Here is a 24,562-nt window from a genome sequence, read left to right on the forward strand (position 1 = left end):
TATGAATTATCTCACCTGGAGAACAAAGCATAGATGGACCCTGAGCACCAAGGGAAATTGCACAACAATGTGCATGCAAGTCTCCAAACCTGCATGGTTTAACTGGGGGATTTTATACTTTTGAGAAAAAATGTATTTCTTGAATATCCCCATAGGTAAAGTCTTGCCACTTATTTCTGCGATTTAAATTGTTGCTTCTGTTTTTTAAGGCCAGGCTGAACGGACAAGCATTTAATCAGCCAAGTTGGATGAAGGAGCACAGGTACCACTGAGACTCATGGGACAGCTCTGCAATGAGCAAGAACATTAAAGGCTGCTATAAAGAAACAAGCTCCTGTGCCCTCAGATGGACAGAATTATAAAAATCCCCACAGCATCCCCAAAGCACTGAATTAACTGGAGAAGGAGCTGTGTTTAATGTGATGGATGGAGCCCGCGGGCCCCATCGTGGGGACGTGGCCGTCAGGGCACCGGTACCTGCCACTGCTCCCCGCAGCACCTCCCTGGGAACATCAGACAGGATAATTACGTACTTAAATCTGGGTGCTTTACTACACAGAAATTCATCTGCTACCCTCAGAGTCCTTGAAGTTAAAGAGGGATTTGAGTTACTGACATAATTTGTTCCCTGAGGGCTGTGGAAAGCAGAGAGAAGAACATCTGAATAATAACTCTTCGACCATGTCTTGAATGGGAGCGAGCGCTGCTTCAGAGTGAGACACAATGGGAAGCAAACGATTTCAAATGTTTATAAGCTACATAGCTCCTAGGCAGGATGGGGCTGGGTTTTTCCCCAAGCAGCTGGGAGGGAGGTCCTTCAGAAACTGTAATTGCAGCCTTCCAATACTTGAAGGAAACTTATAGGAAAGATGAGGCAAGACTATTTACCAAACCATGTAGTGACAGGACAAGGAGGAATGGGTTTAAACTGATAGAGAATAGGTTTAGATTGGATACTGAGAAGAAATTCTCAACTGTTAGGGTGATGAGGCCTTGGCACAGGATGCCCAGAGAAGCTGTGGCTGCCCCATTCTTGGAAGTGCTCAAGGCCAGACTGGGCAGGCCTTGGAGCAACCTGGGATAGTGGAAAGTGTCCCTGCCATGCCAGGGAGTGGGACTGGATGATCTTCAAGGTCGCTTCCTACCCCATTGTGTGACCTGTGACGAGCTGCTTTGTGCTCACTTTGCCAAAGCTTCGTTAAGGTGATGCTGTCTGTGGTGCAAGCCAGGGCCTGCGCCGTGTGAGGGGCTGCTATGTGTGAAGGGCTGCGGGGTGTGAGGGGCTGCTATGTGTGAAGGGCTGCGGCGTGTGAGGCCGTGGGCTCCCCGCCCTCACTTGGCGGGATGAAGCTGCCTTTTGCCCGAAGCCCTTTGTCGGTACCCGGAGCCCTCTGCTCTGTGCCCGGCGCCCGCCCCGGGGTTCCTGAACGGAGCTCCACAAGATGGCGAGCGCGGGCGCGCGCGCGGCCCAAGATGGCGGCGGGCGGCGGGGCGCGGGGCCGGAGGCGCTCGGACACCCGCGGCCCCGCTCGCCCGCCCCGGCCACGGCCACGGCCACGGCACCGGGCCCGGAGCTCCGAGGAGGCGGCCCCAGCAGCCGAACCCGCACAGCCCGCGGGGGAAACAGCCGACACGGCGAGACCGGTAGGAGGGACGGGGCCAGGTGGGATGGTGTGGGAGGGAAAGGCCGCCGGGCCGGGCGATCACAGCGGGGGGATCGCAGGTGATTATTAACAGCTACAATCTGAGCTTCATCATGTGGGAATTATCAGGAGAATTGAAGTAAATTTATCGCCCTTCCCGCTCCTCCCACGACGTTGTTTGTGCCGGTGCAGAAATACAGAGCAGATTTAGCCGATTGCTGTGCCGGGTGATGACAGGCCTGGCACAGTAATTCCCATTAGCGTCATCCTTAAGAAAATAAGAACATGGTGATTGACCTCTTACGGTGCTAGTTTATTTTCTGAGCCAAGTGTTTTTATCTTGCTGGTGATGGACTGTGTATTGTGGTTTATGTAAGCTGTCTGCTCCTCTTTTCCTCTCTTTATATGTACTTTATACTAATTACTTTTCTTAGAAGGTTTGGATCAAAATGCCACTTCTGTGATGGAGCCCTCTGTTCCTTTGCACGTAAAGAGAGGAGGTGATTTTATTCTTTATTTCAAGTGAGCTTTACGATCTTGTCTTTTTTTTCTAACAGTGTTCATCACATGAAGCTGCTGAAGGACAACCTGCAAAGAGGATGAAATATGAAGAAAGCAATCTAAAATCAGAGCTAGAGGGACTCACATGTGAAAGTGGAAACCTTGCTGCGCTGGAGGAAACACCTAAAACATCTGATGAGGATGGAAGTTCAGAAGATCCAAGAGACAGCAGTGTCATCCAACAGGAAAGAGATGAAAGCATTCCAGAGACTGATGAAAGGAAGCAGGAGAAGGAGCACGGTGTTCCTCAGGAGCCACACACAGTGAAATCCAGCGGTGCTCCATTAAAAATGGGTGGATATCTGCACCACTATCACGTGTTCAGTGAAGAGGAGAGCAGCTGTGGGAGCTTTGACGGGGCCACCTCGGAGGACGCAGAGTGCCCACGGAGGCCGATGTTCCTGGAGCACAGCAGTGGCCTCTCGGATGAGGACAGCAACCAGCCCATGCCAGTGCACCGGTTCTTTGGAGATGTTGAGCTGGTGAGATGATGAGTCTGTTCCTGCTTCAGACCCAGCCCTGGTCTGCTTAAAATTTGCCTCAAAACTCTTGGAGAATTTGGCCAGTATTGTTGGGCCCTGTACCCCAGATAAAACTGTCTCCATCAGAGATTAAATTACTTGCCCAGCTGAATTAATTTCAGGTGTAAAATCTTTCTTATTTAGACTTTTTTGTCCAATTCCATGAGAGGTATTTTTCCTGATAACGACATTATGGAGGCACAGTATTGTTGGCAAAATAGATTTGTGCTGGTCTTTGGTTCTTTACAGAATCATAGAACAGCTTGGGTTGGAGGGATCTTAGAAATCACCCAGTTCCAGCCCTGCTGCATTGGGATTGCTTGGAATGGAAACTGGTTTCTGTCTACCTCAGCTTTTGAACTGACCCAAGGGCCAGAGTGTTACGTTGGAATCCCTTTAACAAGCATAACTTTGGGGCAAGTGATGCTGCTGTCTTTTAGGTGTTTCTTGTGGTATTTAGAGAGCAGTGAGGATTTGTTTAGGGAGCCCTTCACCCTCTGCCAATCCTCCTCACAGCAGTGGAAGGAATGCCAGGCGTGGGGCTGCCCATGGACCTGGTTTGGGGAGACTCCCCTCAAAGCACCACAACTTTAGCTTTGTGCCACTGCTCCCAAGCTGAGGGTTGGTTCCTGTGTCAGCTGAGGGAGGATGGGAGCTGGAGGTAGGAATTCTGCCTGCACAGACTTTTTTCCTTGTTGATTTGATCTTTTCCCTCCAGCACCTCCCAGCAGTTGTGCTCCCGAGTGTGACGAGGAGCAGGCGAGAAGCCAGGAAGCTCCATTTCATTGCAAAGGAAGATGATGAAGAGGAGGAGGAAGAGGATGATGTCTAACAACAGACTGTAAACAAATTAAACCCTTCTTCTTTCTCTTTGTGACCACATGGCAATGGCTGTGTCAGTAACCTGAGGTGTCTGTTTGCCTTTTCTCAGGGAGAGAATTGGGAGAGTTTGTTTGGCTGGAATTGGCAGATACAGTATTCCAGTGATTATCTGGGGCAAATACTGAATTTTCAGTGATTTGGAAATAAAGTATAATTGAGCACTTTACCACTGATATTTAAGAAAAAACCCCAGGGAATAGAGAAGTTCTTATGGCTTTTTCGTAAATTTGAGCCTCTATCTTAAAAAAGTATTTGGTTTCACTCCTTTTTTTGCAAAATAGTCAGGAAAAGGATGCTGGAGCAAGGTTCTTTTAATTCTGCAATGTCTGTGGCATCCAGGTAATCAAGGAGCCAACTGACTCCCTGGTACAAAGAAGGTCAAATGTCTTCCTTGTGTGGGTTGTTTACACCTAACCCAGGACCAGTTAAACCTCTAAAATGCAGTTCTGCTGGCCAAATGAAATGCAGGATGTCAGAGTGGATGCAGTGTGCTCATCTCTGCGAGTTCAGCACGTTTTCATTGCACGTCAGCTCCCCAAACACCCACCCCATGGTGCTGCCTCCTCCCTCCACCTGCTGCTCTAAGTGTTGTCCTTCCTTGATTTCCAACTGGTTTCCAGCAGGGGTTTTGGAAACAAATGCTTTGGTGGTGATACACAACAAATACCTTCCCTTGGATTTGATGGGCAGGGGAAGATTGCTGAGGCTGTGGGGCAGCCCCCTCTGCATGTTTAAAAAAAAACAAAAGGAGCAACATCAGCCAATTCCAGGAACTGTTAATTCACCCAGTGTTTGTGGGAATATTTCTTTGAAAGTGTGATTATGCAATAAGCTTCTAGATATTTATTGTTATAGCTCCTTCTATGTTTCTAAAAATAGAGAGAAAATGTTATCAGCAGATGGTTTAAATAAATATTAATTTCTACAGCTAGAGCTTGTTAAACATTCAAAAGTTGTAAGGCAAACAAATTGTATATGTATGGCATGGTAATGCATTCCCATTTCCACTCCAGCTGATGCATTGTTTCTGTCAAAGATATTTCTTGGCTCCTTTTCACTCTAATTCTGTAATGCAGAAAAATCCAGATTTTTAAATTGCATATTCATAGTTCCAGCCCAGCTCTGTGTTGCAGCAGCTCCTCCCAGCATTCCTTCAGTGCTGTGTTTGCTGCTGGCTCTTTCTAGCAAACACAGTTTCACACACAGACATTCATTTCACTTGCAAAATGCATTTTCAGTTTGGGGGACATGTGCCACACAGGTGACACTGGGTTTGTCACCAGAATCCTGCCAGTGCCCTCCCCAGTATCAAACAGTGCAGGAGGGGAAGCTGGAAGGATCAAGTGCATGCAGTGGGATCAGCAGTCCTGTGTTAAAAATGCACCTCCTTGATTTTCAGACTGCACTGTTTGGGAGGAGATTGAGTTTGTTGTTTAAAGTAAATCCATATTCTGTGTAGCAAAGCTTCCAAGACCCAGTAATTTGGGGCTCAGGCAGAAATATAATTTCCACACAATTTCGTGTAGACTTACTGGTCCAGGACCAACACTATGAAGGAAAATAGAACTTTTTCTAGTTATTTACAGAGCAGTAAGTAGCTGGTGCTCAATTCATAAACACATTTCCCTTCATGCTCTATCACACCTGAATAATGTCTTGTGCACCTTCACGTACGCACACACACACACAGATATGGGGGCATTTTTTTATTTAAAATGTTCACATGATTTACATTGACAATCCCAAAAGTTCAGTTGCTATCAGCTGGTATTAAAAAAAAGAAATTCAAGTAAAAAATTGAACTATTCCTGATTTGTTTGCCTGAGGTAGGAAATGTTTTACCAAAGCAATATTCTCCAAGGCAGTGGGTAAACATTACTGTAAACATGATCATTATAGCTGTCCTTTCTGGTGGTGTATCAAGTAAAACTCAAGCTGGAGGCAGAAAGTGTTAGAAAGGAGAGGGAAATCAGCAGGGAAGATGGCAAACAAAGGTGGGAAAAGCAAAAAAAAAGCCATGGTCTTGCTATTCTTTCTAGGAGATGCACATCTCAAGCAATGGCAAAGGGGCAGGTGGGGATGAGGGCAGGGGTTTGGCACAGGTGAGGTGGCAGCTCTGCTGCTGAACCACCTTTGGAATTCCTGAAGCTACCTGCAAAAGGCACAGATAAAACATGATCCTAAATCCTTCTTTGTTTTTTTGGCTTAATCTCCAGAAGAATAGGAGTCTATGAGCCCCTGCAGGTTAGTTTGTAAAAAATGTTTTATCCAAGTTTCATTTCTGTGTACTGTGTTGGCCTTAGATGACAGGGTAGAATCAGAGTCAGCCTCTGGCTCATTTTGTACCTTTATCACACTTGATTTGAGCTTGATTTGAGGGAAGCTTGTAAGGAGTGGGAAGGCAGGAGAAGAGAATTAAATGGGATATTGGAGTGTGCTTTGTGAGGCTCTGGTTGGGTTACCCAGCCACTCTTGTGCCAGGGATTCTCAAATAGTTCTTATTTAAGAAATTGGAGCTATTTAAAAACAACAGACTGACATGATTGAAAAAAGCAGCAGGTCCCTTCCAGAGACAGCGCTAGGAAATCTCATGGGTTTGCTTCCTCTTTCTGAAAATTCTGCTTTTGTCACAGCTGAGGTTATGATTGGTTTTCTTATGGCAAGCAATATGTACGAGTTTTAAATTATCCAGGGTAAACAGCAGCTGATAGAAGTATTCCCAGTTCACTTCTCTCCCGTCTCGTGTTTTGACAGCTTCTGCCAGTTCTGGGACAACAGCACGTTTCTTCTCAATTCTTGGGGATACAAAAGAGAAGACAATATTGCCATCAGGAGTTTTTTCAGAATAATCAAGCCTCCATCTTCCTTTCAGAGCCAGGCAGAACTGCAATTCTTTCTCCATTACTAGGCATATGATTTTTTTTTCCCCCAAGGAAATTAGTTTAGCAAATCTTGTTTGCTTCACACCAGCATTTGAAATGGTTCAGAGGGGATTTTGCTGGAGAGGAGAATTCACACGGATAGTGCAGTGAGGAGGGGTTTGCTTCCATACACAGAAAATCTGCACAGAAGCAAAGCAGCTAATGAGAGGCAGCATTTCATCTGTCTTCAGGGTTTTGTTCTCACAGCAGCTGCAGCATCCCAGCACCTTTTCTCACCACATATTCACAGCAGAGCTGACTGCACAGCGGGGGGAAGGGACTAAGGCTGAACCTCTCTGGTGAAGCTGAAGGCCACAAAGCAGGTAGGTCTGGATTAACACTTTGTACGTACATGTGGTCGAGATTCCAGGTGCTGAAGAGGATCCTGCTTTCCCTGTTGCTGTAGGGGTTGATGGAATGCTTACACGGGCAGTCATCTCTGTCAAAAGGTCCCTGTGAAAGGTGTCACACTTGTCACCCCAGAGAGATCCTGCACCCACATTCCCCCCAGCCTGGCACTGCACCCAGGAAGCTGTTTCCTTCCTCTGATGTTGAAGGGGCAATGGGATCAAACTGATAAAAGGGGAAGTTTAAGTCAGATATATACAGAAGAAATTCTTCTCTGGGAGGTGGTGGAGCCCTGGCACAGGGTGCCCAGAGAAGCTGTGGCTGCTCCATCCCTGGAAGTGTCCAAGGCCAGGTTGGATGGGGCTGGGAGCAAACTGGGCTAGTGGAATGTGCCCCTGCCATGGCAGGGGTGGAATGAGATGATCTTTAAGGTCCCTTCCCACCCAAACCATGCCATGATTCTTCAGGAAGGCTGCAGGTACCTGACAGGAGAACCACCCTTCTGCAGTGCACAGGCGTGCTGCCTCCTCCTCCTCCCTTCTGTCAAAGTAGCACCCGTTGTACTTCACAGATTTCAGTTTATCTGCCATCAGGTCGATTATCCCTCTGTAGGCATCTCGTGCTGCAGGATGAACGTTTGAAATAAAAGCAGTAACCTAGAGGGGGGAAACCCAGCAATCACTCCTCTGTTCCTGTGGCAGCCCGAGGCTCTTTTCTACAAGCACAACTGTAGAAATACTTTATATTCCTGCAGCTACAGAATTACTGTTACAGCTTGACATAATTTACTTCAACAGAAACTTTTACCTCTCTCATGTAGCCCCGCATTCTGCTCTCACAGCTATGCCGCAGGTAGCTGGATTTGTTCTTGAACCGAGACTCCAGTCCTGGAGGGAATGAGATTATTTTGTACCTCAGCACAGCTCCTGCCCAGCTGGGAGCTCATGCTGGCTTTCCATTAACTCAGGTTGCACAGGTTTTTTAATATCCCATTTTTATTTTACTGGTTCAGGACTACCGTGCTCTTAAGCACTTAAAAGGATGCTGTAGAGCATCTGCTGAAAAAGCAGGAGCTGGTGTTGTTATGTTTCTTGTTACTCTGTATATGTAGAACACCAAGAAATTGTGAAAGGAAAACAATTGTTGGGGAAGAACTGCAGTAATGGCTTGGGAATGGAAAGGGAAACTAGCAGATTGTAAAGAGAACATAAAGCTGGCAGAGATGTCCCAGTTATCCATATACTATTAGCAAATCATTAAACATCATAAATGCAGATTTATATTAATGGGGGAAAATGCATTCCAGAGCTATCTTTATTAAACCAATAGGGAACCATTAAAAAAATTCAAACATTTTAGCTTCGATACTAATCAACTAACACATTTAGCTTTAGATACTAAATGTGCATGTACTTTACAGAAACCTAAAGACAAGCGCTAATGGAAGGGATAACTAAAGCCCTGACCCAGCACCCAATCCCACCAGCCAGAAGAGCTCCCAAACTTTGCTTTAAGAGCAACAAAACTGACAGAAGTGACTTTTCAGAGCAGAGCAAGAGCTGGGATTCCCGTAGCAGCTTCCTACGGCAACAAACGCGCCTTCAAACCATTTCTTATCATCCTCCTTGTCCTCGGCCAGGATGTTTTCGCTCAGGTTGTGGATGAGATCCGCCAGCAGCTTCTGCCTGTGGGGAGCCCGCTCGTCCGTCAGCAGCCTCCGCGCAGCCTCCACCACAGCGCCCTGCTGGCTGCAGAACGCGGCCAGGAGCCGCTCGATGTCGCTGGCACCTGGGGCAGGTGAGGCGGCACCGGCTGAGCCCCCGCGGCCGGCGCTGCCCCCGCGCCCCCCGCCCGGCCCCGCCACACTCACAGCCCCGCCAGCTCTCCCCGGGGCCCAGCAGCACCAGCTCCGTCTGCGCCGGCAGCGCTCGGAAGTAGCTCTCGGTCAGCTCCGTGCCGTCCTCGTAGAGGCAGAGGCGGCTGCCTGCCAAGGGAAGCTGCCCCACGGGCGGGTGAGAGCCCGGCTCCGGGCGGGTGAGAGCCCGGCTCCGGGCGGGTGAGAGCCCGGCTCCGGGCGGGTGAGAGCCCGGCTCCGGGCGGGTGAGAGCCCGGCTCCGGGCGGGTGAGAGCCCGGCTCCGGGCGGGTGAGAGCCCGGCTCCGGGCGGGTGAGAGCCCGGCTCCGGGCGGGTGAGAGCCCGGCTCCGGGCGGGTGAGAGCCCGGCTCCGGGCGGCTGAGAGCCCGGCTCCGGGCGGCTGAGAGCCCGGCTCCGGGCGGCTGAGAGCCCGGCTCCGGGCGGCTGAGAGCCCGGCTCCGGGCGGCTGAGAGCCCGGCTCCGGGCGGGAGAGGAGACCCCGGCTCCGGGCGGGTGAGAGCCCGGCTCCGGGCGGGAGAGAGCCCGGCTCCGGGCCGGTGAGAGCCCGGCTCCGGGCGGCCCCGACCGCAGCGGCTGCAGCTCCGCACGCGTCTCGGCGGGCAGCTCCAGCCCCGTCCCGGAGCTGCGGAACTCGCTACTCCCAGTCCCGCCCAGCATCGGCAGATTCGCCCGCATCTGTAAGCAGCATCCCAGCCTGGTATCGTCCCGTCCCGTCCCGTCCCGTCCCGTCCCGCACCGTCCGCAGCCTGGTCCGCCCCGCACCTGCAGCAGCCGGCAGCCCTTCCTCAGCAACCCGCGCAGGCTCCCGGCCGCCACCCCGAACTTCTGCGGGCTGCCGCACCCGCGCAGGCGGAAGGGCCGCAGCGGCTCCTCCATGGCCGGGCCGGGCCGGTGGCGCTCCCCGCCCGGAGCCGGTGTCGGTGTCCGGGCCGGGGCGGGGGCCGGTGTCGGGGCCGCCCCGCGCAGGCGCCGCGGGGCCGGCGGGGCGGTCGCGCCTGCGCGGCGGGGCCGCGTTGCCATGAGAGCGGCGATGGCGCCGCGCTGAGCCAGGTGGGGCCCGGCCCGGCGCTTCCCCCCACGCCCCGCTCTCCCTCCGCCCCGGGGACACCCCCAGGTCCCGCCAGGCTCCCCCGTGCTTTGTCCGCCGCCCGGCCTGGCTGTGCTTCCAGAGCGGTGCGGCCGTGACCCTTCCGGGCCTGCGCCGCCTGCGGGGTTGGGGCCGGCGAGGGGAGGGAGGAACGGGGCCGGTGTCGGTGCCATAACGCGGCCCGGGGTGGGCAGCGCTGCTCCCGGTGCAGCAGCCGCGGTGGGTGTGTGGCTCTCCCAAAAAGATTAAACTGACCTTGTAGTTTGCTTTTTGTTCGCCTGAGTCAGATACCCAGCACATGGTGCAGCTACAGGTTTGGTACAGGTTGCTCGTGTATGCATTTGGAACTCTTAGTTTCAAGGTCCATCTTGGGTTAGCAGGTTTAATTTATTGGAGATTGCTCTGCAAGTGATCTAGATCCTCGTTTTGCTCAACAAAAGGTTAAAAGATCAGTTAGATTGACTGATGATTTATCTTTTGGTCTATATTGACTGACCCACGCCTAAAGAACATTTACTGTGCCAATGTTAATTAAAGGGAATATATATTTGCACTCATCATCTACTGACTGGCCTCAGGATGCAATTCTTTGATTGTAGTGCCTCAGTGGGTTTTTGTCACCCTTCCAGGGATGAGTCTAAGCTTGAAGGCCGTGGCTGTGACCAGCTCACCTGCCCAGGATGCCACACAAGATCGGTTTCACGGTGGTCAGTTCGTCGGGACACGAGGATGGGTTCAGTGCTCGGGAGCTGATGGTTCATGCACCGACAGTGAACGGGTGGCGCTCGCCCAGGTACTGTGAGGGGATGCCCTTGGAGCACTGAATTTCAGAAGCACCAAGTTTAAAACGAGTGGCAGATGTACCGTGCATGGTCAGAGCAGTTTGCAGTATCCCAAACCGAACTGATAAAGCAAAAAAAGTTACTTTAATCCCATGGAACCCTCATCCTGGGGGAGAAAAGCACCTTGATTAACACCTAAAAGCACTGCATTGTATTTAAATAAAGTCCTGGAAAATGAAAATGTTTTGTTCTTGGCAGCCTTGGAGTTTGGCTTAGTGTGAAAAATCCATTTGATGTCTTCTAAACATGTGTGGGGCACCTGAAGATATGCACGCTGTAAGGGGAAGGGAAAAGTGTTTCCACTCTACTCTTGGGATTCTGACAATATTTACAATATTAGCTTACAATTAATAACTTGAAAGTTCCATGATTAAACATTGCTCAAGTTGGAAGTGAAATATGCTTTAAAATGACGATTGAATTCAGAAACTGTGTCTGTTTCAGGCTCTGTCAGTACCCCCAGGAGATCACCCTGCAGCTGGTGGAGAGGTGTCGGATCCGGAAGCTGCAGCTGCTCGCTCACCAGTACATGATTGCCAGCAAAATTGAGTTCTACATCAGTGAAAGTCTGCCTGAGTACTTTGCTCCCTATCAGTCAGAGAGGTTTCAGAGACTTGGGTGAGACAGAAAGTTCTGGATCAGTTCATTGCTATAATCAGAAAAGCTTCAGGGGGAAATAATACTCAGTGTGGGTTATGGGTGATGATGTGTGAGCAGCTGGGAGGTTCTGGACTTGTGTGGATCTGTGACAAAGCTGGAGATGCAGGTGAATTGCCTTGCCAGGTGACAGCACACAGTTATTTCAGTTGTGAGGTTATGAGGGGGGTTTCACAGTCGTTTCAGTTATGAGGGGATTTTAGACCCCATCTGTGTGTTTGGATGTATCCTCTGCTCATGTGTTACGTTTTCCTTCCCAGTTATGTCCCTCTCTCAGACAATGAGAAGACTGATTTCAGAGCTCGAGAGTTGAAATCTGTGTACATGGATGCAGTTGGCCAGTACCTGAAGCTGATTTTCCATAAAAATTATGTCAATAAATACAACTTGTATGGGCAGGTGAGTTAGAAGTCCTTACCTGGTAACCTAGGTGACACTTCATAGTAAAGAGCAGACACAGAAATCTGCTCCCTTGATTTATGGAAGCAAAAAATGTTGGTTGAAAGCTCCTGTGTTTATTTAAGTTTGTTTTAAAGCACAAAACACAAATAACAGATTAGAAGTGAGTTGGGATCAGGTGGATGCACCTCATCCAGAACAAAGGAGTCAAGGGCACATTCTGTCACTCTTGTTTGTGCTGAGGTTTAGCCCACACAGCAGGGTCTGTGTTGAGGACAAGGAACTCTGAGAGCAGCTCTGGGGTCACGAAGGCACTCTGAGTGTTTTGGAGGACATGTTGTGGCATTAAGTGAAGGTGTTGCACAGCCAGCATGGTGCAGACACACAAACACCTGCTGAGTTCTGCTGGGACTCGTTTCAGACCATGGGGTTGTAGATTTGGTGATACATCTTCAATGGAGCAGGAGGCACATTTAGCACTCTGCTTCTCTCTGCTTCCATATCACCCTCCTGACCACAGGCCCTGGTTTTTATTCCAAGAAAAGAGGAATGAGCTTATACATTTCTATTTTCTGTGAATTTCTGCAGGTTGCCCTGGTAGCTGTGAACATCATTGGGGATCCAGCAGACTATGGCATCGACAGCATGAGCAGTGTAAGTCCAAAGCATCCCTGTCCTTTTACTGATGCTCCATTTCTTCAAGTACAGGTTCCTGGAGTAATGGGATGAACCTTTCTTGTGCCAATTCTTCAGCAGAGCTGTGTTGCATTAATTTATTTTTAATGTTCTCTTGAAGCAAGAAAGTTGAGCCTAATGTGGGAATACAAAAATTAAAATATAATAAATTGGGACATTTTCATTTTCATTGTCTCCAAGTTCTCTTGCTTCAATGTGCCCCAAAGCACAAGTGCTTTATGTTGCAAAACTGATGTTGGTTGTGGCAAGTCAGAATTCTGTCTTGAACACACACCTGGTGTTGGTGAATGTGCATTAAGATTTTCTTTTCCACCCTTCCAAAGCTTTCCAGAGAGAAGCTGATAGATCACTACTTGGGAATCAAATTGGATGACCCTGCCTTAGATGGAACTTACCTTGGGTAAGTTTGTTCTTTGCATATACCCTGGCAAAACCTCTGCTTGATGTAAAGCAGTTGTTGATCTCTGTGTTTTGTTAATTGTTAATTCCTTGCTAATGAAAAGAGAAGCCTGCCTTATTGTGGTTTATTCATTCTCTGCCTTCAGGAAACTTGACTCCATTTCACCTCTGGATGATTTGGCCTTTGACATGTACCAGGACCCAGAAGTGGCTCAGATAATCCGGAGGCTGGATGAGAAGAAGAGGGAAGCTGTGCGTCTGGAGTGCTATGACCATGCCAAGAAGCTCAAACAGGCCATTGCAGACTTGCAGAAGGTGCTGTTGGAAGATCTCTGACATCTAAGTGGAGCAGAGCTCCAGTGGCCCATCAGGAATCACAATGATTTTGTTTGTGTGGAATCATAATGATTTTCGATATATTTCCCAAAAGATTAATTTTAAAATCAGATAGCTTGATTGAGTAATTTCCCTGCAAGCAATGAAACAAGTCGAGTAAGGTGGTTCCAAGAAATGCTCAGTAAAGTGATTCCAAGAAATGGAATGTTACATTTCCAAGAAATGTTCAGTGAGGTGATTCCAGGGTGATTTGTACCAATCCTAGGTGGGCGAGCGACTCGGCCGGTACGAGGTGGAGAAGCGTTACGCCGTGGAGAAGGAGGATTATGACCTTGCCAAGAAGAAGAAGGAGCAGATGGATGAGTACAGGCTGAAGGTGTACCAGCAGCTGGAGCTGCACGACCTCCTGGATGCACAGCTGCTGGTGGGTGCTGTTAGGCCAAGCTAACAGGGTGTTCAAATAGAAATGGCACAGCAGCCAAACTTCATTCACAGGTTAAGGGAAATTTTGAGATTTACTAAAGCATTTCAGTTTTCTCTTTGGATTGTGGATTTTTTCAACCTAAGACTCTCAGTGTGGTGTTTTATCAACATGCTTAGTTCTCCACAAATCCCATTAAACTGTTGAGGTCTCAAGAAAATGGCATTAGAATCCTGAATGTTGTGCTTAATTTCAAGACTACCTGATGCAGATTAATAAGGTACTTTCCCATATTTTGGAGGGGTAGAGGAGGCTTAGGATGGTATCAAGGCTAACCATACAGAATCCATGTGATTTTTTTATATCCATACGGTTATGTAATATGCTCAGAACAGGAAATTTTATAATCTCTCCACACATGCACCCACACAGAATTATTTTCTGACTGTTTCATAAAATTGCATTCAGTGGGAATGATGACACACCTGTGAGCCAGGTTCAACTCTTACTTGAAATCACCAGAAGCCCGTTGACAGAGTTGTAGCTGTACTGACTGATTTTAGCACATTTTTAGCCTTGCTGTAAAAATCTTCTTCCCTTTCTCAGATCCGAAAAAATGAGTTGCCCTTGGGATCTGTGAGTGGCACTGAGAGCCCCCAGAGCTCCCCTTCTGAGCCTGCAGACCCACGCCAAGGAGAGCCCCTGAGGGCAGAGCCTGTGCTGGAAGAGCAGTTGGTGGATCCCACTTCTTCTGAGCCTGTTGTTCCCTACCAGTCCCCTCTTTCTCCTCAGACTCAGCCCACAACCTCCAAGGAAGTGTTTTCCAAGGAAAATGTGAGTAGTGTTCCTTCTGTTAATACAGAAACCTGTCAGAGCAAACAATCTGAGGTCCAACCTTCCAAATAATGTGGTCATTCTCATTGTTAACTGGGGGGGTGATGCTGCTTTGATGTGAGAAAATTGCACTGAGGTGAATCCAATTAGTGATAAAACCACTTCACATCTGAGTCTTTTCCAGAAGAATAAATTTTATTTTATCTGGTAGGTTGAAATTTTACCTTATGATGAGAGACCTCTCCCAGCCATCTGCAAGCAGGTGGATGAAGCTGTTGCCTATGTTGAGCCAGAGGTGACTGAGGAGGATGTGGGTGATGCTCCAAGGACTGGCAATGCTGGGGAGCCTGAACAACTCACACAGAAGGCACTGAGGGAAGCCAGCCCTGTTGTGGAAGTTTTTGGAGAGACTTTGGTAAAAACCAGTAAAACAAACCCAAAACCCAGTAAAACAAACCCAAAAAACCCAGTAAAACAAACCCGTGGGTTATTGTGTTCTGTGTTAAGAGGATTTTTATGTGTTCAGAGCTGCTGTTTTGAAATCTGAGCTTAAAATTTGACTTTGGCTCTATGGATGCCTGTTTACAGCATTTTTACCAATCTGTAGCTTTCATGATTGATTATTTGATGTGCTGATAGACAGGATCCAGCAGACTGCTTTAGGGTATGGACCCAGAACACCCAAAACTTGCCACTGTCTTTTGGAGGGAGGGAAACCCTCCCTGTGCCTGGAAGGGCTCCATGAGCCTGACCTGTTAATCCCATTTCACTCATCTCATTTCAAAATGTGTGCTTTTAATTAAGCCAGATTCCTGTGGGGAACACCTGGGGCCTTCATGCTTCAGTTCATGTGTTCTTTTGAGGCTGGTTCTCTATAAAAATGTTAAATATGTATTGAAGTATCTGTAGGGACCTTTTAAGAGATAGATTGTTCTGTGCTCAGGTTTCAGGAGCATATTCCAGAACTTGGTCATGTCGAGAAGAGGCTTTACTGGCTGTGTACCAGAAGCTGATGGAGGTGGCAGTGGACACTCCAAAGGAGGATTTAAGGAACATGCTGAGGGCTGCTGTTTTCCTTGTGAGGAGGGCCATCAAAGACACTGTATCTTCAGTAAGTTGGGATAAGTTTGGTGTTCCAGTGAAGAACTGGCAGCCAAAATTGCAGAACCATCGGGTTAGGATACTTTGAACAAATAGTTTATAAAGCTACTGTTGAATAAATCCGAAACCAAAACAAAGCCCCTCAAAACTCCCAAGACAACTGGGCAATGTCTGGAATTAAACAGATGGAGAAAACTGCCCTGGGCTGAGCCATGAGCTGATGCAGTAAATGTGCAGTGAGGTTGATCCTTTTTCTTTGTTAAATCTGAAATACAACAATGAAATAACTTCTAGTTTCCAGCTCAAAGTACTGCACTTAGCTGAAGGATACTTGGGCATCAAATAAACCTTAAATAAGAAGAAAAGAAAATTGGGCTGGTACTCTTTATGAAACAATTTCTGAAGCCTTTCACCTAAGTCCTAGCAACAGGTTTTCTGGAAGACAGTTGTCTGAAGTAGCTTCCATTAAGGGTGTTACTGTAATTCAGATTAAAAGTAGATTTTACTGTATTGTCTGAAAACAGGGGGCTCTGTGCTGTTTTTGCTCATTGTTTCCCTTTTCCTTTTTAACGTAGGTTTTTCAGGCTTCCCTGAAACTTCTAAAAATGATCATTACCCAATATATACCAAAACACAAACTGGGGAAGCTGGAAACCTCTCATTGTGTGGAAACAACCCTGCCACATTTGCTTTCTAGAACGGGAGACTCTTCATCCCGTCTTCGTCTTCTGGCTTCAACCTTCATCCAGGTGAGTGTTGCCCTTCAAATTAGGGAGCTCATAGGTGAGAAACACCTGGTCAGAATGGACTGTGAGACCAGGGTTGGCTGCTGTGAAGTGCTATAGCTTATCACAGAATCTTATCACAACTTATCACAGAATAGCTGGGGTTGGAAGGGCTCTTTGGAGATCATCCAGCCCAATCCCCTGCCAAATCAGGGTCACCTGGAGCAGTCTGGGGGTACCTGCTGCTGCTGCAGGCATGACTCTTGTGTTCTTTGCTGCAAGTGACCTACAGAGATGAGAAAACTCTGCTTTGCAGAGACAGGTAATTGTCCTTATCCAGCGTGCTCACTGATTCTGTGTGTTTCTAGGAAATGGCACTGTGCCCTGAAGTAAAACCTCTCCAGATTATTCCAGTGCACCTGGTTAAAACATTAAAACCAAACTCCCCACCACACCTGGCAATGAGTCACGTGGAACTGGTGGAATCTCTCTTGGCAGCCATGGGGACTGAAAACTCCGGGTTTACCATCAGCAACGTCATGAAGGTGAGAGGCCGAGGTCACAGCACAGGGAGGATTTTCTGATGGTTTTCTGGGGGCTTGCCTGGATTTTTTTGAGTGTTTGAGAATTCCTGGAGAGGTGTATTCTCCTCATCAACAGTGCTGGTAATAATTTTAGAGTAGGTTGGACAGGGCTTGAAGCAACCTGGTCTAGTAGTAGGTGTCCCTGCCCATGGTATGGGGTGGAATGAGATGAGCTGTAAGATCCCTTTCAACCCAAACCACTCTGGGATTCTATGAAGCAAGATGTTAATATCTGGAAGAAAGAACCAATGAGTTAAAAAGTGTTTGCAACAACCTGCCTTGTAGGAAGATTTCTCCTGCTGCAGGAGAGTCTTGGACTAATAAACCAATCCTTAAAAATGCGAGAAAAGAGAGAGATAAAAAAATTTTTTATCATTATTTCCAGTTTGCCACGGGAGCTCTGGAGCACAGGGCTTATGAGGTGCGTGAGGTGGTGCTGAGGATCATCTTTGCCATGTACAGGGAGCACAGGGCAGCTGTGCTGGAATATTTCCCTCTGGATGACGCCAGCGCCCGCAGGACCGTGCGCTACAAAACTCTCTTTGAGGGCTTTGCCAAAATCGATGGGAAATCTTCTGAAAGTGAAGTGAGGGTATGTAAGGAGAGGCAGAACCTCCAGGGCCACTTCAGACATGGTGTATTGTGTTTGCAGGGTTCCCAGACGAAGGGAGGAATGATGGATCTGACTCCATGTTCTCAGAAGGCTAATTTATTGTTTTATGATACTATATTATATTAAAGAATGCTATACTAAACTATACTAAAGAATACAGAGAGGATACTTAGAGAAGGCTACAAAGATAATAATGAAAACTCATGACTCTTCCCAGAACCCTGACACAGCTTGGCCATGATTGGTCAATAAGTCACAACAATTCACATGAAACCAATGAAATTCCCACCTGTTTATTATTTATAATACTATATTATATTAAAGAATACTATACTATACTAAAGAATACAGAGAGGATATTTAGAGAAGGCTAAAAAGATGAAAATGAAAATAAAAAAAATGAAAACTCGTGACTCTTTCCTGCCAGGCACAGAGAAAAGCAGCAACAGAAGCAGAGAAACAGACAAAGGAAGAAATGAAAGTTCTAAAAAGCCACCCAGCAGCTCTCAAATTGGTGTTACAAGCAGAGGTTGAAGATGAAGAGGTGAGCATGTTTCAGTTTAAGGTTGTTTTAATCCTTTGCTCCTTGGATATCATGGACTTAGATAATGAGCATTGGCGTTGTCTCATTAAAAATAGTGAGAAACCCTAGGCATACCCTGGGTGACTTTTCTCCTCAGCAGTCCAGCTTAAAATCTGGGGTGTTGTTCCTCCTAACATAGTGTAAAATTTAGATTCTTTATTATAATGTAACAATAATACCAATATAATATAATAATATATAACATAAGATAATATGTATTATATTATGTAATACCTTTAGAATATAACAATTATACCTTTATAATATAAAATAATACCTTAATACAAGTGATTTGCCCTAGAACCAGAAGCACAAATGTTGTAGTGCATTGACTCTGCTTCTAAATTTTAAATTCCAGACAGAAATCATAATATACTGTGTTCCCTTTCTCTCTAGAAGGCAAATTTCTGAGTTAAATTTCTTTCTTTGATAGGAGAAAGAATCTTATTTTCAGAAGACAAAGAATCAAGGTAGGTGGTAGTTTCAAAAAAGAGTTAAGAAATGTAGATGAATTAAATTGTGATCTTGGTTTAATAGTTCTCTCCTTACAGATTACCAGGTGTATGAAGCAGGAAAGATTCAGGAGGAACTTTCCTCTGTTGCAAATTACCTGGATAAGTAAGTGAGATGAGCCTCTAATCACCTTAAGCCCTTGGTGTCACCTGTGAGCTCCTAACTGTAATAACATTTTTCCTGTAGATCAAAGCTAATTCCTTCAGCAGTGAAACAATAAGGACTAAAATCTCTTCCAACAGATTTGAAATGATCACCAGGCAATCCTAAGTTCTTTTCTTTGAAGTTCTTGGATAGTGTGACTTTGTACTTTTTTTTTTCTGAGTATTTGCATGTGGGCTAAGAAGTAGCCACAGTTTAATGTTCAGCTGCCAGTGTGAAATAAGGGAAAAATATGGTGTGGCTTTGCTGGGTGTTGTAGGGGGAGGGCATAGAAGAAGCCTTGGAAATTCTGGAGCCAGGAAAGCCAGTTTTGGTGAGGTGCTCTTGGAACTTCTGTAGAATTAATAATTCTCTAAGAAAAAATGCTCTATGCTTGTATTTACCCTAAATTACAACCCAGTACCTGCCCCATCCTAAGCTCAACTCTACACAGGGGAAAGAAACTCTTCAAGATATTGGGTGTTTTTGAGAACAGCTTGGAACAGAAGGAACAGGGCTCATCTATTTCTCTCTGATGTCACTGATGTTTGTATTTTTTTCCCAGCCTGTGTATTTTTTGTGGTGAAAGGAACGAGTCCTTCACTGAGGAAGGGTTGGATCTGCACTACTGGAAGCACTGCCCCATGTTAACCCGCTGTGAGCACTGCAAACAGGTCAGACTGAGCTTCCCAGAGCTGCTGAGACATGGACTGCTGTTATTCTGGCTTAGATAGGCAAGATATTTATTACTGCAAGATATTTAACACATGGGCAGGTGAATTCTGAACACACCCACGTGATTTGGGTAGTGCTTTTGGAAAAAAGCACCAATAGAAAATGAAAACTGGACTGAAATTTAATTTTCTCCTTGTCATTTTAGAAGGTGAGGCTGAGCTGATGAATCCCATCTCTGCTTGCTCAGCACAAACCTTGCTGGCTGTGTTGCAGATGCTGGAGATCTGCAGCCTGACAGAGCACCTGCTGACTGACTGTGACAAAAGGGACAGCTTTGGGAGGTGCCCACGCTGCAGAGAGGCCGTGCCCAGGGATGAGCTGCCCAGACACATAAAGAGCAGGATTTGCAATCGTGAGTAGCTCCAAACAGGAAGGTGGAACATCAGAGGTTCACATTTAAACACCAGGGATCTTTGGCAAGTCAGGCTTAGGGATCTAAGTGAATCCTCAGGATGGGATAAATGCCTGAGTTTTCTGGTGCTTGGCCTGTGTGAATGTGTGTTGGGAGGGTGAGTGAGAGGACTGGGAAATCTCTTCCCTGTAGATTATGCACTGTCCCAGCACAGAAAGGACATGGCCCTGTTCTGGAGTGAGTTCAGAGGAGGCACCAAGGTGATCAGAGGGTTGGGTCACCTCTGCTGTGGGGAAAGGCTGAGAGAATTGGGATTGCCTGGAGAAGAAAAAGCTTTGGGGTGGCCTAATTATGACCTTCTAGTAGGGGCTGAAGGGGCTACAAGTGAGGTGGAGAGAGGCTGTTTAGAAGGGCCTGGAGTGACAGGACAAGGGGGAACAGCATGATCTTTAAGGTTCCTTCCAATCCATGTGATTCTGGGTTCTGAGATTCCTTTTGATCTTGTTTTGATGATTAAACACAGGGCTTCTTTGGGAGCAGTTAATGGTAACAGGGCAGGAGCTGGCTTAGTCATGGGGTAGTTTTATGCTACTTGCTCTGCAGATTCTCTTCTTGTGTCTGAAATTAGCCTCTCTTTGCAATTCTTACATGATTTTCCAAACAATTTCAGCTGCCAAACCAGAAAATGTGGCAAACCACTGCCCTTTGTGCCATGAGAACTTTCCTCCTGGAGAAGAGGTGAGGCCATCCTTCACATTGGGCAGATGTTGTTATGGGTTGGTTTAATGTGATGGACCTTTCAGAATATATTAAAATACTGGAAACATTAATTTCTATTTCATAGCAAGGAGCTCATACTTTGAAAAAGCAGATTAAAGTGCTGTTGATAAAAAGTTTGTACACAATTAATGCTAATTTTGCTAGAGTTGTGCTATCATTGCTTTGTAATTGACTTCAGGCCTGGAGACCTCACCTGATGAGCAGAGATGGCTGCAAAATGAACCAGAGGAGGACATCCCTCCTGAACAAAACCATTCTGCTGCAGCCTGGTAAGACATCAGTTAATGATAATAACATTTGTACTTTTTACTGTGTTGCCTTTGCTTAAGGAAAGTGTTATATCCCCAAGAGCTGGGTCTGTACAACTCGTGGTTTGCATTTGGGTGAGCTAAGTGATAGTTCTTATGCTGGAGCAGTGTGCCTGGGAGCAAATTCCCAAAATCATGCAATAACAGTCATGTTCAAAGGAGGACACGAGCTCAGCTGGTGGGGAACTGGCAGATTTGATAAATTGATCAGTTCAGGGATTTTTTCTGCAGAACAAGATGACCGTGAATAGAACAATCAGCTGAACAGTGCTCTGGAAAGCTCCTGAACGCTGACACAGGGAACCAGAGCCTGATTTAGCTTTTAGTGTCCAATCAAAGGTTGCTAATCTGATCCTAATTACAGGGTGAACTGAACAGTGAGTGCTGTGCACTGCTTTTCCTTTGCAGTCCAGACTCAGGAACCTGACAGATTTATCATTGTGCAGCTTTTTCACCATCAAAGAGACATTGATGATGTCAGGTGGTGTTTTTTTCCAACAGTTTCCTTTATGAAGAACATGGAAAATCCTTTTATTTCCAGAACACAGAAGTTAAACAAGCTGCCTGCAGCACCAGAACTTTTGGCCAGTAACCTCCAAACCTTTCCTCCTTCAGACTCTTTGGAGTTTTTTAGTCAGCTGTGTGTTCATTTCACATACTCTGAGCTGTGCTCTGCTCATATCTACATGTCACTATCCCAGGTTCCTGGAAAGAGCTGTGGAATTGTTTCTTCCAGCTGACCTAAGTAAATCATAAGGGTTAAACTTGGCACTTTCCAGTGTTAAACTGGATGCACAATCCTGTCTGTTTGTCCTCAGCTTTGCTGTTTGTACTGGCTAATGAGACACCAGTCAGTTGGTAGTTTGTTGCTGCTTAGAATTTGGAAACAGAAGCGAATCCTGCCTGGATAAGCTCTGATTCCAGAGCTATTTCCCAGAGGTAGGAAAGGAGCCCTGACCATTCAGTCTGACACTGCTGGTGTGGAACATGCTGAGGCTCAGTCATTCAGACTTAACAGATCTTGGGAATCACAACAGAGGATTAAATTCACTCCTGGGACTAGATGTGCAATAATGATCTCTATTTTTCTCTTTGCAGCCAAAGCAGTTGGCCACTATTTAAGGAGACCAGGTCCTTCAGGAACAAAGTTTCAATCTCCTTCAATAGGAAGCAAGATCAGAACTCGAGGGGCCCCAAATAAAAACACTGGCAAAACATACTCCAAGCGATGACAGGAAAAGTATTTCTTCCTTTGTCTGAATAACTGGGCACATGGCTTTTCTGAGCTATTTAAAAATCGTAGGCAACTTGTATCATCTTTTGTGTGGGTTGTTTTTAGCCTTGGGCAGTGCCTGGTGTGATCCCCACGGCATTGCTGTCACTGCAGCACTGGGCTTTGCTTTGCTAGGAATGCTCATTTTGGAAATACCAAATGTTATGGGACAAAAACATTATTTTGACAGATAACTGTGCTCTCCAATCCCATGTCAGTAATTTAATGGGTTCAAAGACATTAATTATGTCAGTGGAGAGAAGTCTGTTTCCTGGTGCTCGAGGAACAGGAACCGCACGTGGGGGAAGCCTGGCCTTGTGTGTGTGTCAGATTTAGGGTTCTAAAGGCAGCAGAGCTGTACCCAAAGCACTGCTCAACCCCAGGAATTTGCACCAAATGGAAAAGCCAGAGGGCTGGCTGGATGTTTTCCTGGTTGTGCCACTGTGCAGGAGTTGACAGGACATTGCAGCCTCTCACTGTGCACCAAGTGCCTTAGGAGCCCACTTGGCAGGAGGGTTAAACTAAACCCTCCAAGTCTGTATCCCCTAGAAATGACCCCTTACAGAAATGAAAAAATTATCTTGGTTGGGTCCTGAAGAGCTTGAATTAGTAAATTTAGCCCTTTTTGCCTGCTTTAGTGCACTTTCAGCTCAAATACTGAGCTCCTCTAGTTAGGTATTGATTAAAATAACCATCCACAGACTGGAGCACGTGTCTTCAACAGCTTCAGAGAGACAAAGTCTATTAAAACCAAGGCATGAAGCTTTGTACCAAAGCAGCCATTCTCACATCTCTAACATTCTCTCTTTAACATTCCAGCTGTTGCTTTCCAGTGTGGAATTGGTACCATGGGCACAGGAATGAGTGGTCATGATAAGATGAGGGGAAATTTGGGGGTTTTTACTCCCATGGAGTGACTTTGTGGTGTTGTTTTGTATATAGAGCTGATTTTGTAATACAGTTTTTCTAGTTTGCCTGCAGCCTGCATACCAGCTTAGGGATTTTCCAGGTAGATCAGTGTGCTTGGATTTCAAAATTCTTTGTATAAATTGTTTCTCTAACTCTTCCAAATACATATTCCAATATTTATACACACATTAGGAACATATATATAGGTATTTTTATTTTCCCTTTAGTGACATGGGTTCCTATTTGAGGGCCTGATTCTCTATGCTAAATAAATAAGAAATATCTCAAAATAGCCATTGATCTTGCTCAGAGATGTAAGGATGAAAACTACTCTGTGGTACAATAAGGAAATAACTTAGTGGTGATAAAATAGCAATTTTTTAGAATGTGAAAGGAGTACAGTAGTACCACCAGTGTCATGTTTAAAGGTGAATTTACTGTGATTGCTCCTTAATTAATAACCTGGGTTTGCTGCAGTGGCAAAATAAACACTGGAGTGAAAAACACCACAAGGTTTGGTGCTGTGCCACCAAGTCCTGAGCAAAATATTCCAGAGAAAATCCATTGCACAGGTGTGGGTCTGGGCAGCGAAAGAAGGGCTGCAAAGTGTTGGACTGGGACCTGGATTTGGCTACAATGGGGCCTCAGTAGGAAAGCAAGGAAAGAGTATGGTCCTGAGTGATCTCTGTCCATCTGAGCTGTGCCTGAGTGTCAGCTGAGGCATTTTCATGTGTCACTGCAGAGATGGTTCCAGAGCAGCCCCTGTCCATATGTGCAGGAGTTGATCTCATCCCAAAAGACCTCTTGGTGTTCCACTACCCCAAGAGAGCAATTTACACTGATTGCATGTTCCTAAGTGCTGGATGAGCAAATCACATACTGAAATCTGGGAGATTTTATCAAGAAAAGGAGTCACTTGTGTTAAATGTCAGTTATTTTTATTGCACATATTTAATAAATTACTTTAGCCACTCTGGAGGGTACGTCTTTATTTTCCACCTGCTACAATGGAAATGGGTACAGAGTGGTGTGAGGCTGTGGTTCCTGCAGCACCTGTGGGTACCTGTGAGTGCTGTACCTGTGTGAGCCCTGCCTGTGGGACCTGTACCTGTGTGTGAGCTGTGCCTGGACCTGCCTGAGCCATGTCTGTGTGACTTGTACCAGTGTGTGCTGCATGTATGTGAGCTGGATCTGGATCTGTACATTTGTGAGCTGTAACTGGACCTGTGTGACTTCTACCAGTGTGTGCTGTATGTGTGTTGGACCTGGACCTGTGTGACCTGTACCAGTGTGAGCTGTAGCTGTGTAAGCTGCACATGTGTGTGCTGTAATTGGACCTGTGTGACTTGTACCCGTGTGTGAGCTTCCCCTGTGTAAGCTGCGCCTGGGCCTGTGCGGCCCCGCTGGGGCAGACCCGCGGCTCAGCAGGACGCGGTCCCGTGTTTTGCCCTTGTTGAAGGTATCCCTGCATCCAGGAGCAGCGATACCATCCCGTGCTGCCGAGTTCCCGCCGCGGGTTCGGC

General features: G+C 46.7%; 3 protein-coding genes across 3 annotated transcripts; 2 read left to right on the forward strand and 1 right to left on the reverse strand.

The window, feature by feature from the left end:
* The first annotated feature begins 1,440 nt into the window (after nt 1–1,440).
* On the forward strand, nt 1,441–4,538 carry C24H1orf174 (chromosome 24 C1orf174 homolog). The gene is made up of 3 exons (XM_054647916.2): nt 1,441–1,644; nt 2,201–2,686; nt 3,444–4,538. The coding sequence occupies exons 1-3, from the start codon at nt 1,474–1,476 to the stop codon at nt 3,555–3,557; spliced, it is 771 nt and encodes a 256-aa protein (XP_054503891.2). The 5' UTR covers nt 1,441–1,473; the 3' UTR covers nt 3,558–4,538.
* Nucleotides 4,539–5,300: 762 nt separating this feature from the next.
* DFFB (DNA fragmentation factor subunit beta) lies at nt 5,301–9,647 on the reverse strand. Its single transcript, XM_077190086.1, is given in 7 exon segments — nt 5,301–6,402; nt 6,881–6,981; nt 7,359–7,532; nt 7,684–7,763; nt 8,476–8,666; nt 8,668–8,873; nt 9,514–9,647. Coding segments are annotated over 7 exon segments (1,083 nt in total). The 5' UTR covers nt 9,628–9,647; the 3' UTR covers nt 5,301–6,185.
* Nucleotides 9,648–9,695: 48 nt separating this feature from the next.
* CEP104 (centrosomal protein 104) lies at nt 9,696–24,015 on the forward strand. Its single transcript, XM_077190085.1, has 22 exons — nt 9,696–9,801; nt 10,468–10,631; nt 11,125–11,298; nt 11,598–11,736; nt 12,325–12,390; nt 12,756–12,832; nt 12,978–13,146; nt 13,433–13,591; nt 14,195–14,422; nt 14,634–14,837; nt 15,366–15,533; nt 16,099–16,272; nt 16,617–16,793; nt 17,218–17,424; nt 17,873–17,989; nt 18,462–18,498; nt 18,580–18,646; nt 19,248–19,356; nt 19,631–19,769; nt 20,440–20,507; nt 20,728–20,818; nt 21,956–24,015. Exons 2-22 carry the CDS (start codon nt 10,519–10,521, stop codon nt 22,087–22,089), a joined length of 2,817 nt encoding a protein of 938 aa, XP_077046200.1. The 5' UTR covers nt 9,696–9,801; nt 10,468–10,518; the 3' UTR covers nt 22,090–24,015.
* The last annotated feature ends 547 nt before the right edge of the window (nt 24,016–24,562 follow it).

Source organism: Agelaius phoeniceus, chromosome 24 (genome assembly GCF_051311805.1).
Source record: "Agelaius phoeniceus isolate bAgePho1 chromosome 24, bAgePho1.hap1, whole genome shotgun sequence".
Taxonomy (NCBI): Eukaryota; Metazoa; Chordata; class Aves; order Passeriformes; family Icteridae; genus Agelaius; species Agelaius phoeniceus.

Bases quoted from the DNA above. Each gene is read 5' to 3' on its own strand.
- C24H1orf174 (XM_054647916.2), top strand. From the start codon at position 1,474: ATGGCGGCGGGCGGCGGGGCGCGGGGCCGGAGGCGCTCGGACACCCGC. The intron at 1,645-2,200 runs GTAGGAGGGACG...TTTTTCTAACAG, and splicing joins CAGCCGACACGGCGAGACCG to TGTTCATCACATGAAGCTGC. The intron at 2,687-3,443 runs GTGAGATGATGA...TTTTCCCTCCAG, and splicing joins TCTTTGGAGATGTTGAGCTG to CACCTCCCAGCAGTTGTGCT.
- CEP104 (XM_077190085.1), top strand. From the start codon at position 10,519: ATGCCACACAAGATCGGTTTCACGGTGGTCAGTTCGTCGGGACACGAG. The intron at 10,632-11,124 runs GTACTGTGAGGG...TGTCTGTTTCAG, and splicing joins AACGGGTGGCGCTCGCCCAG to GCTCTGTCAGTACCCCCAGG. The intron at 15,534-16,098 runs GTAAGTTGGGAT...TTTTTAACGTAG, and splicing joins TCAAAGACACTGTATCTTCA to GTTTTTCAGGCTTCCCTGAA.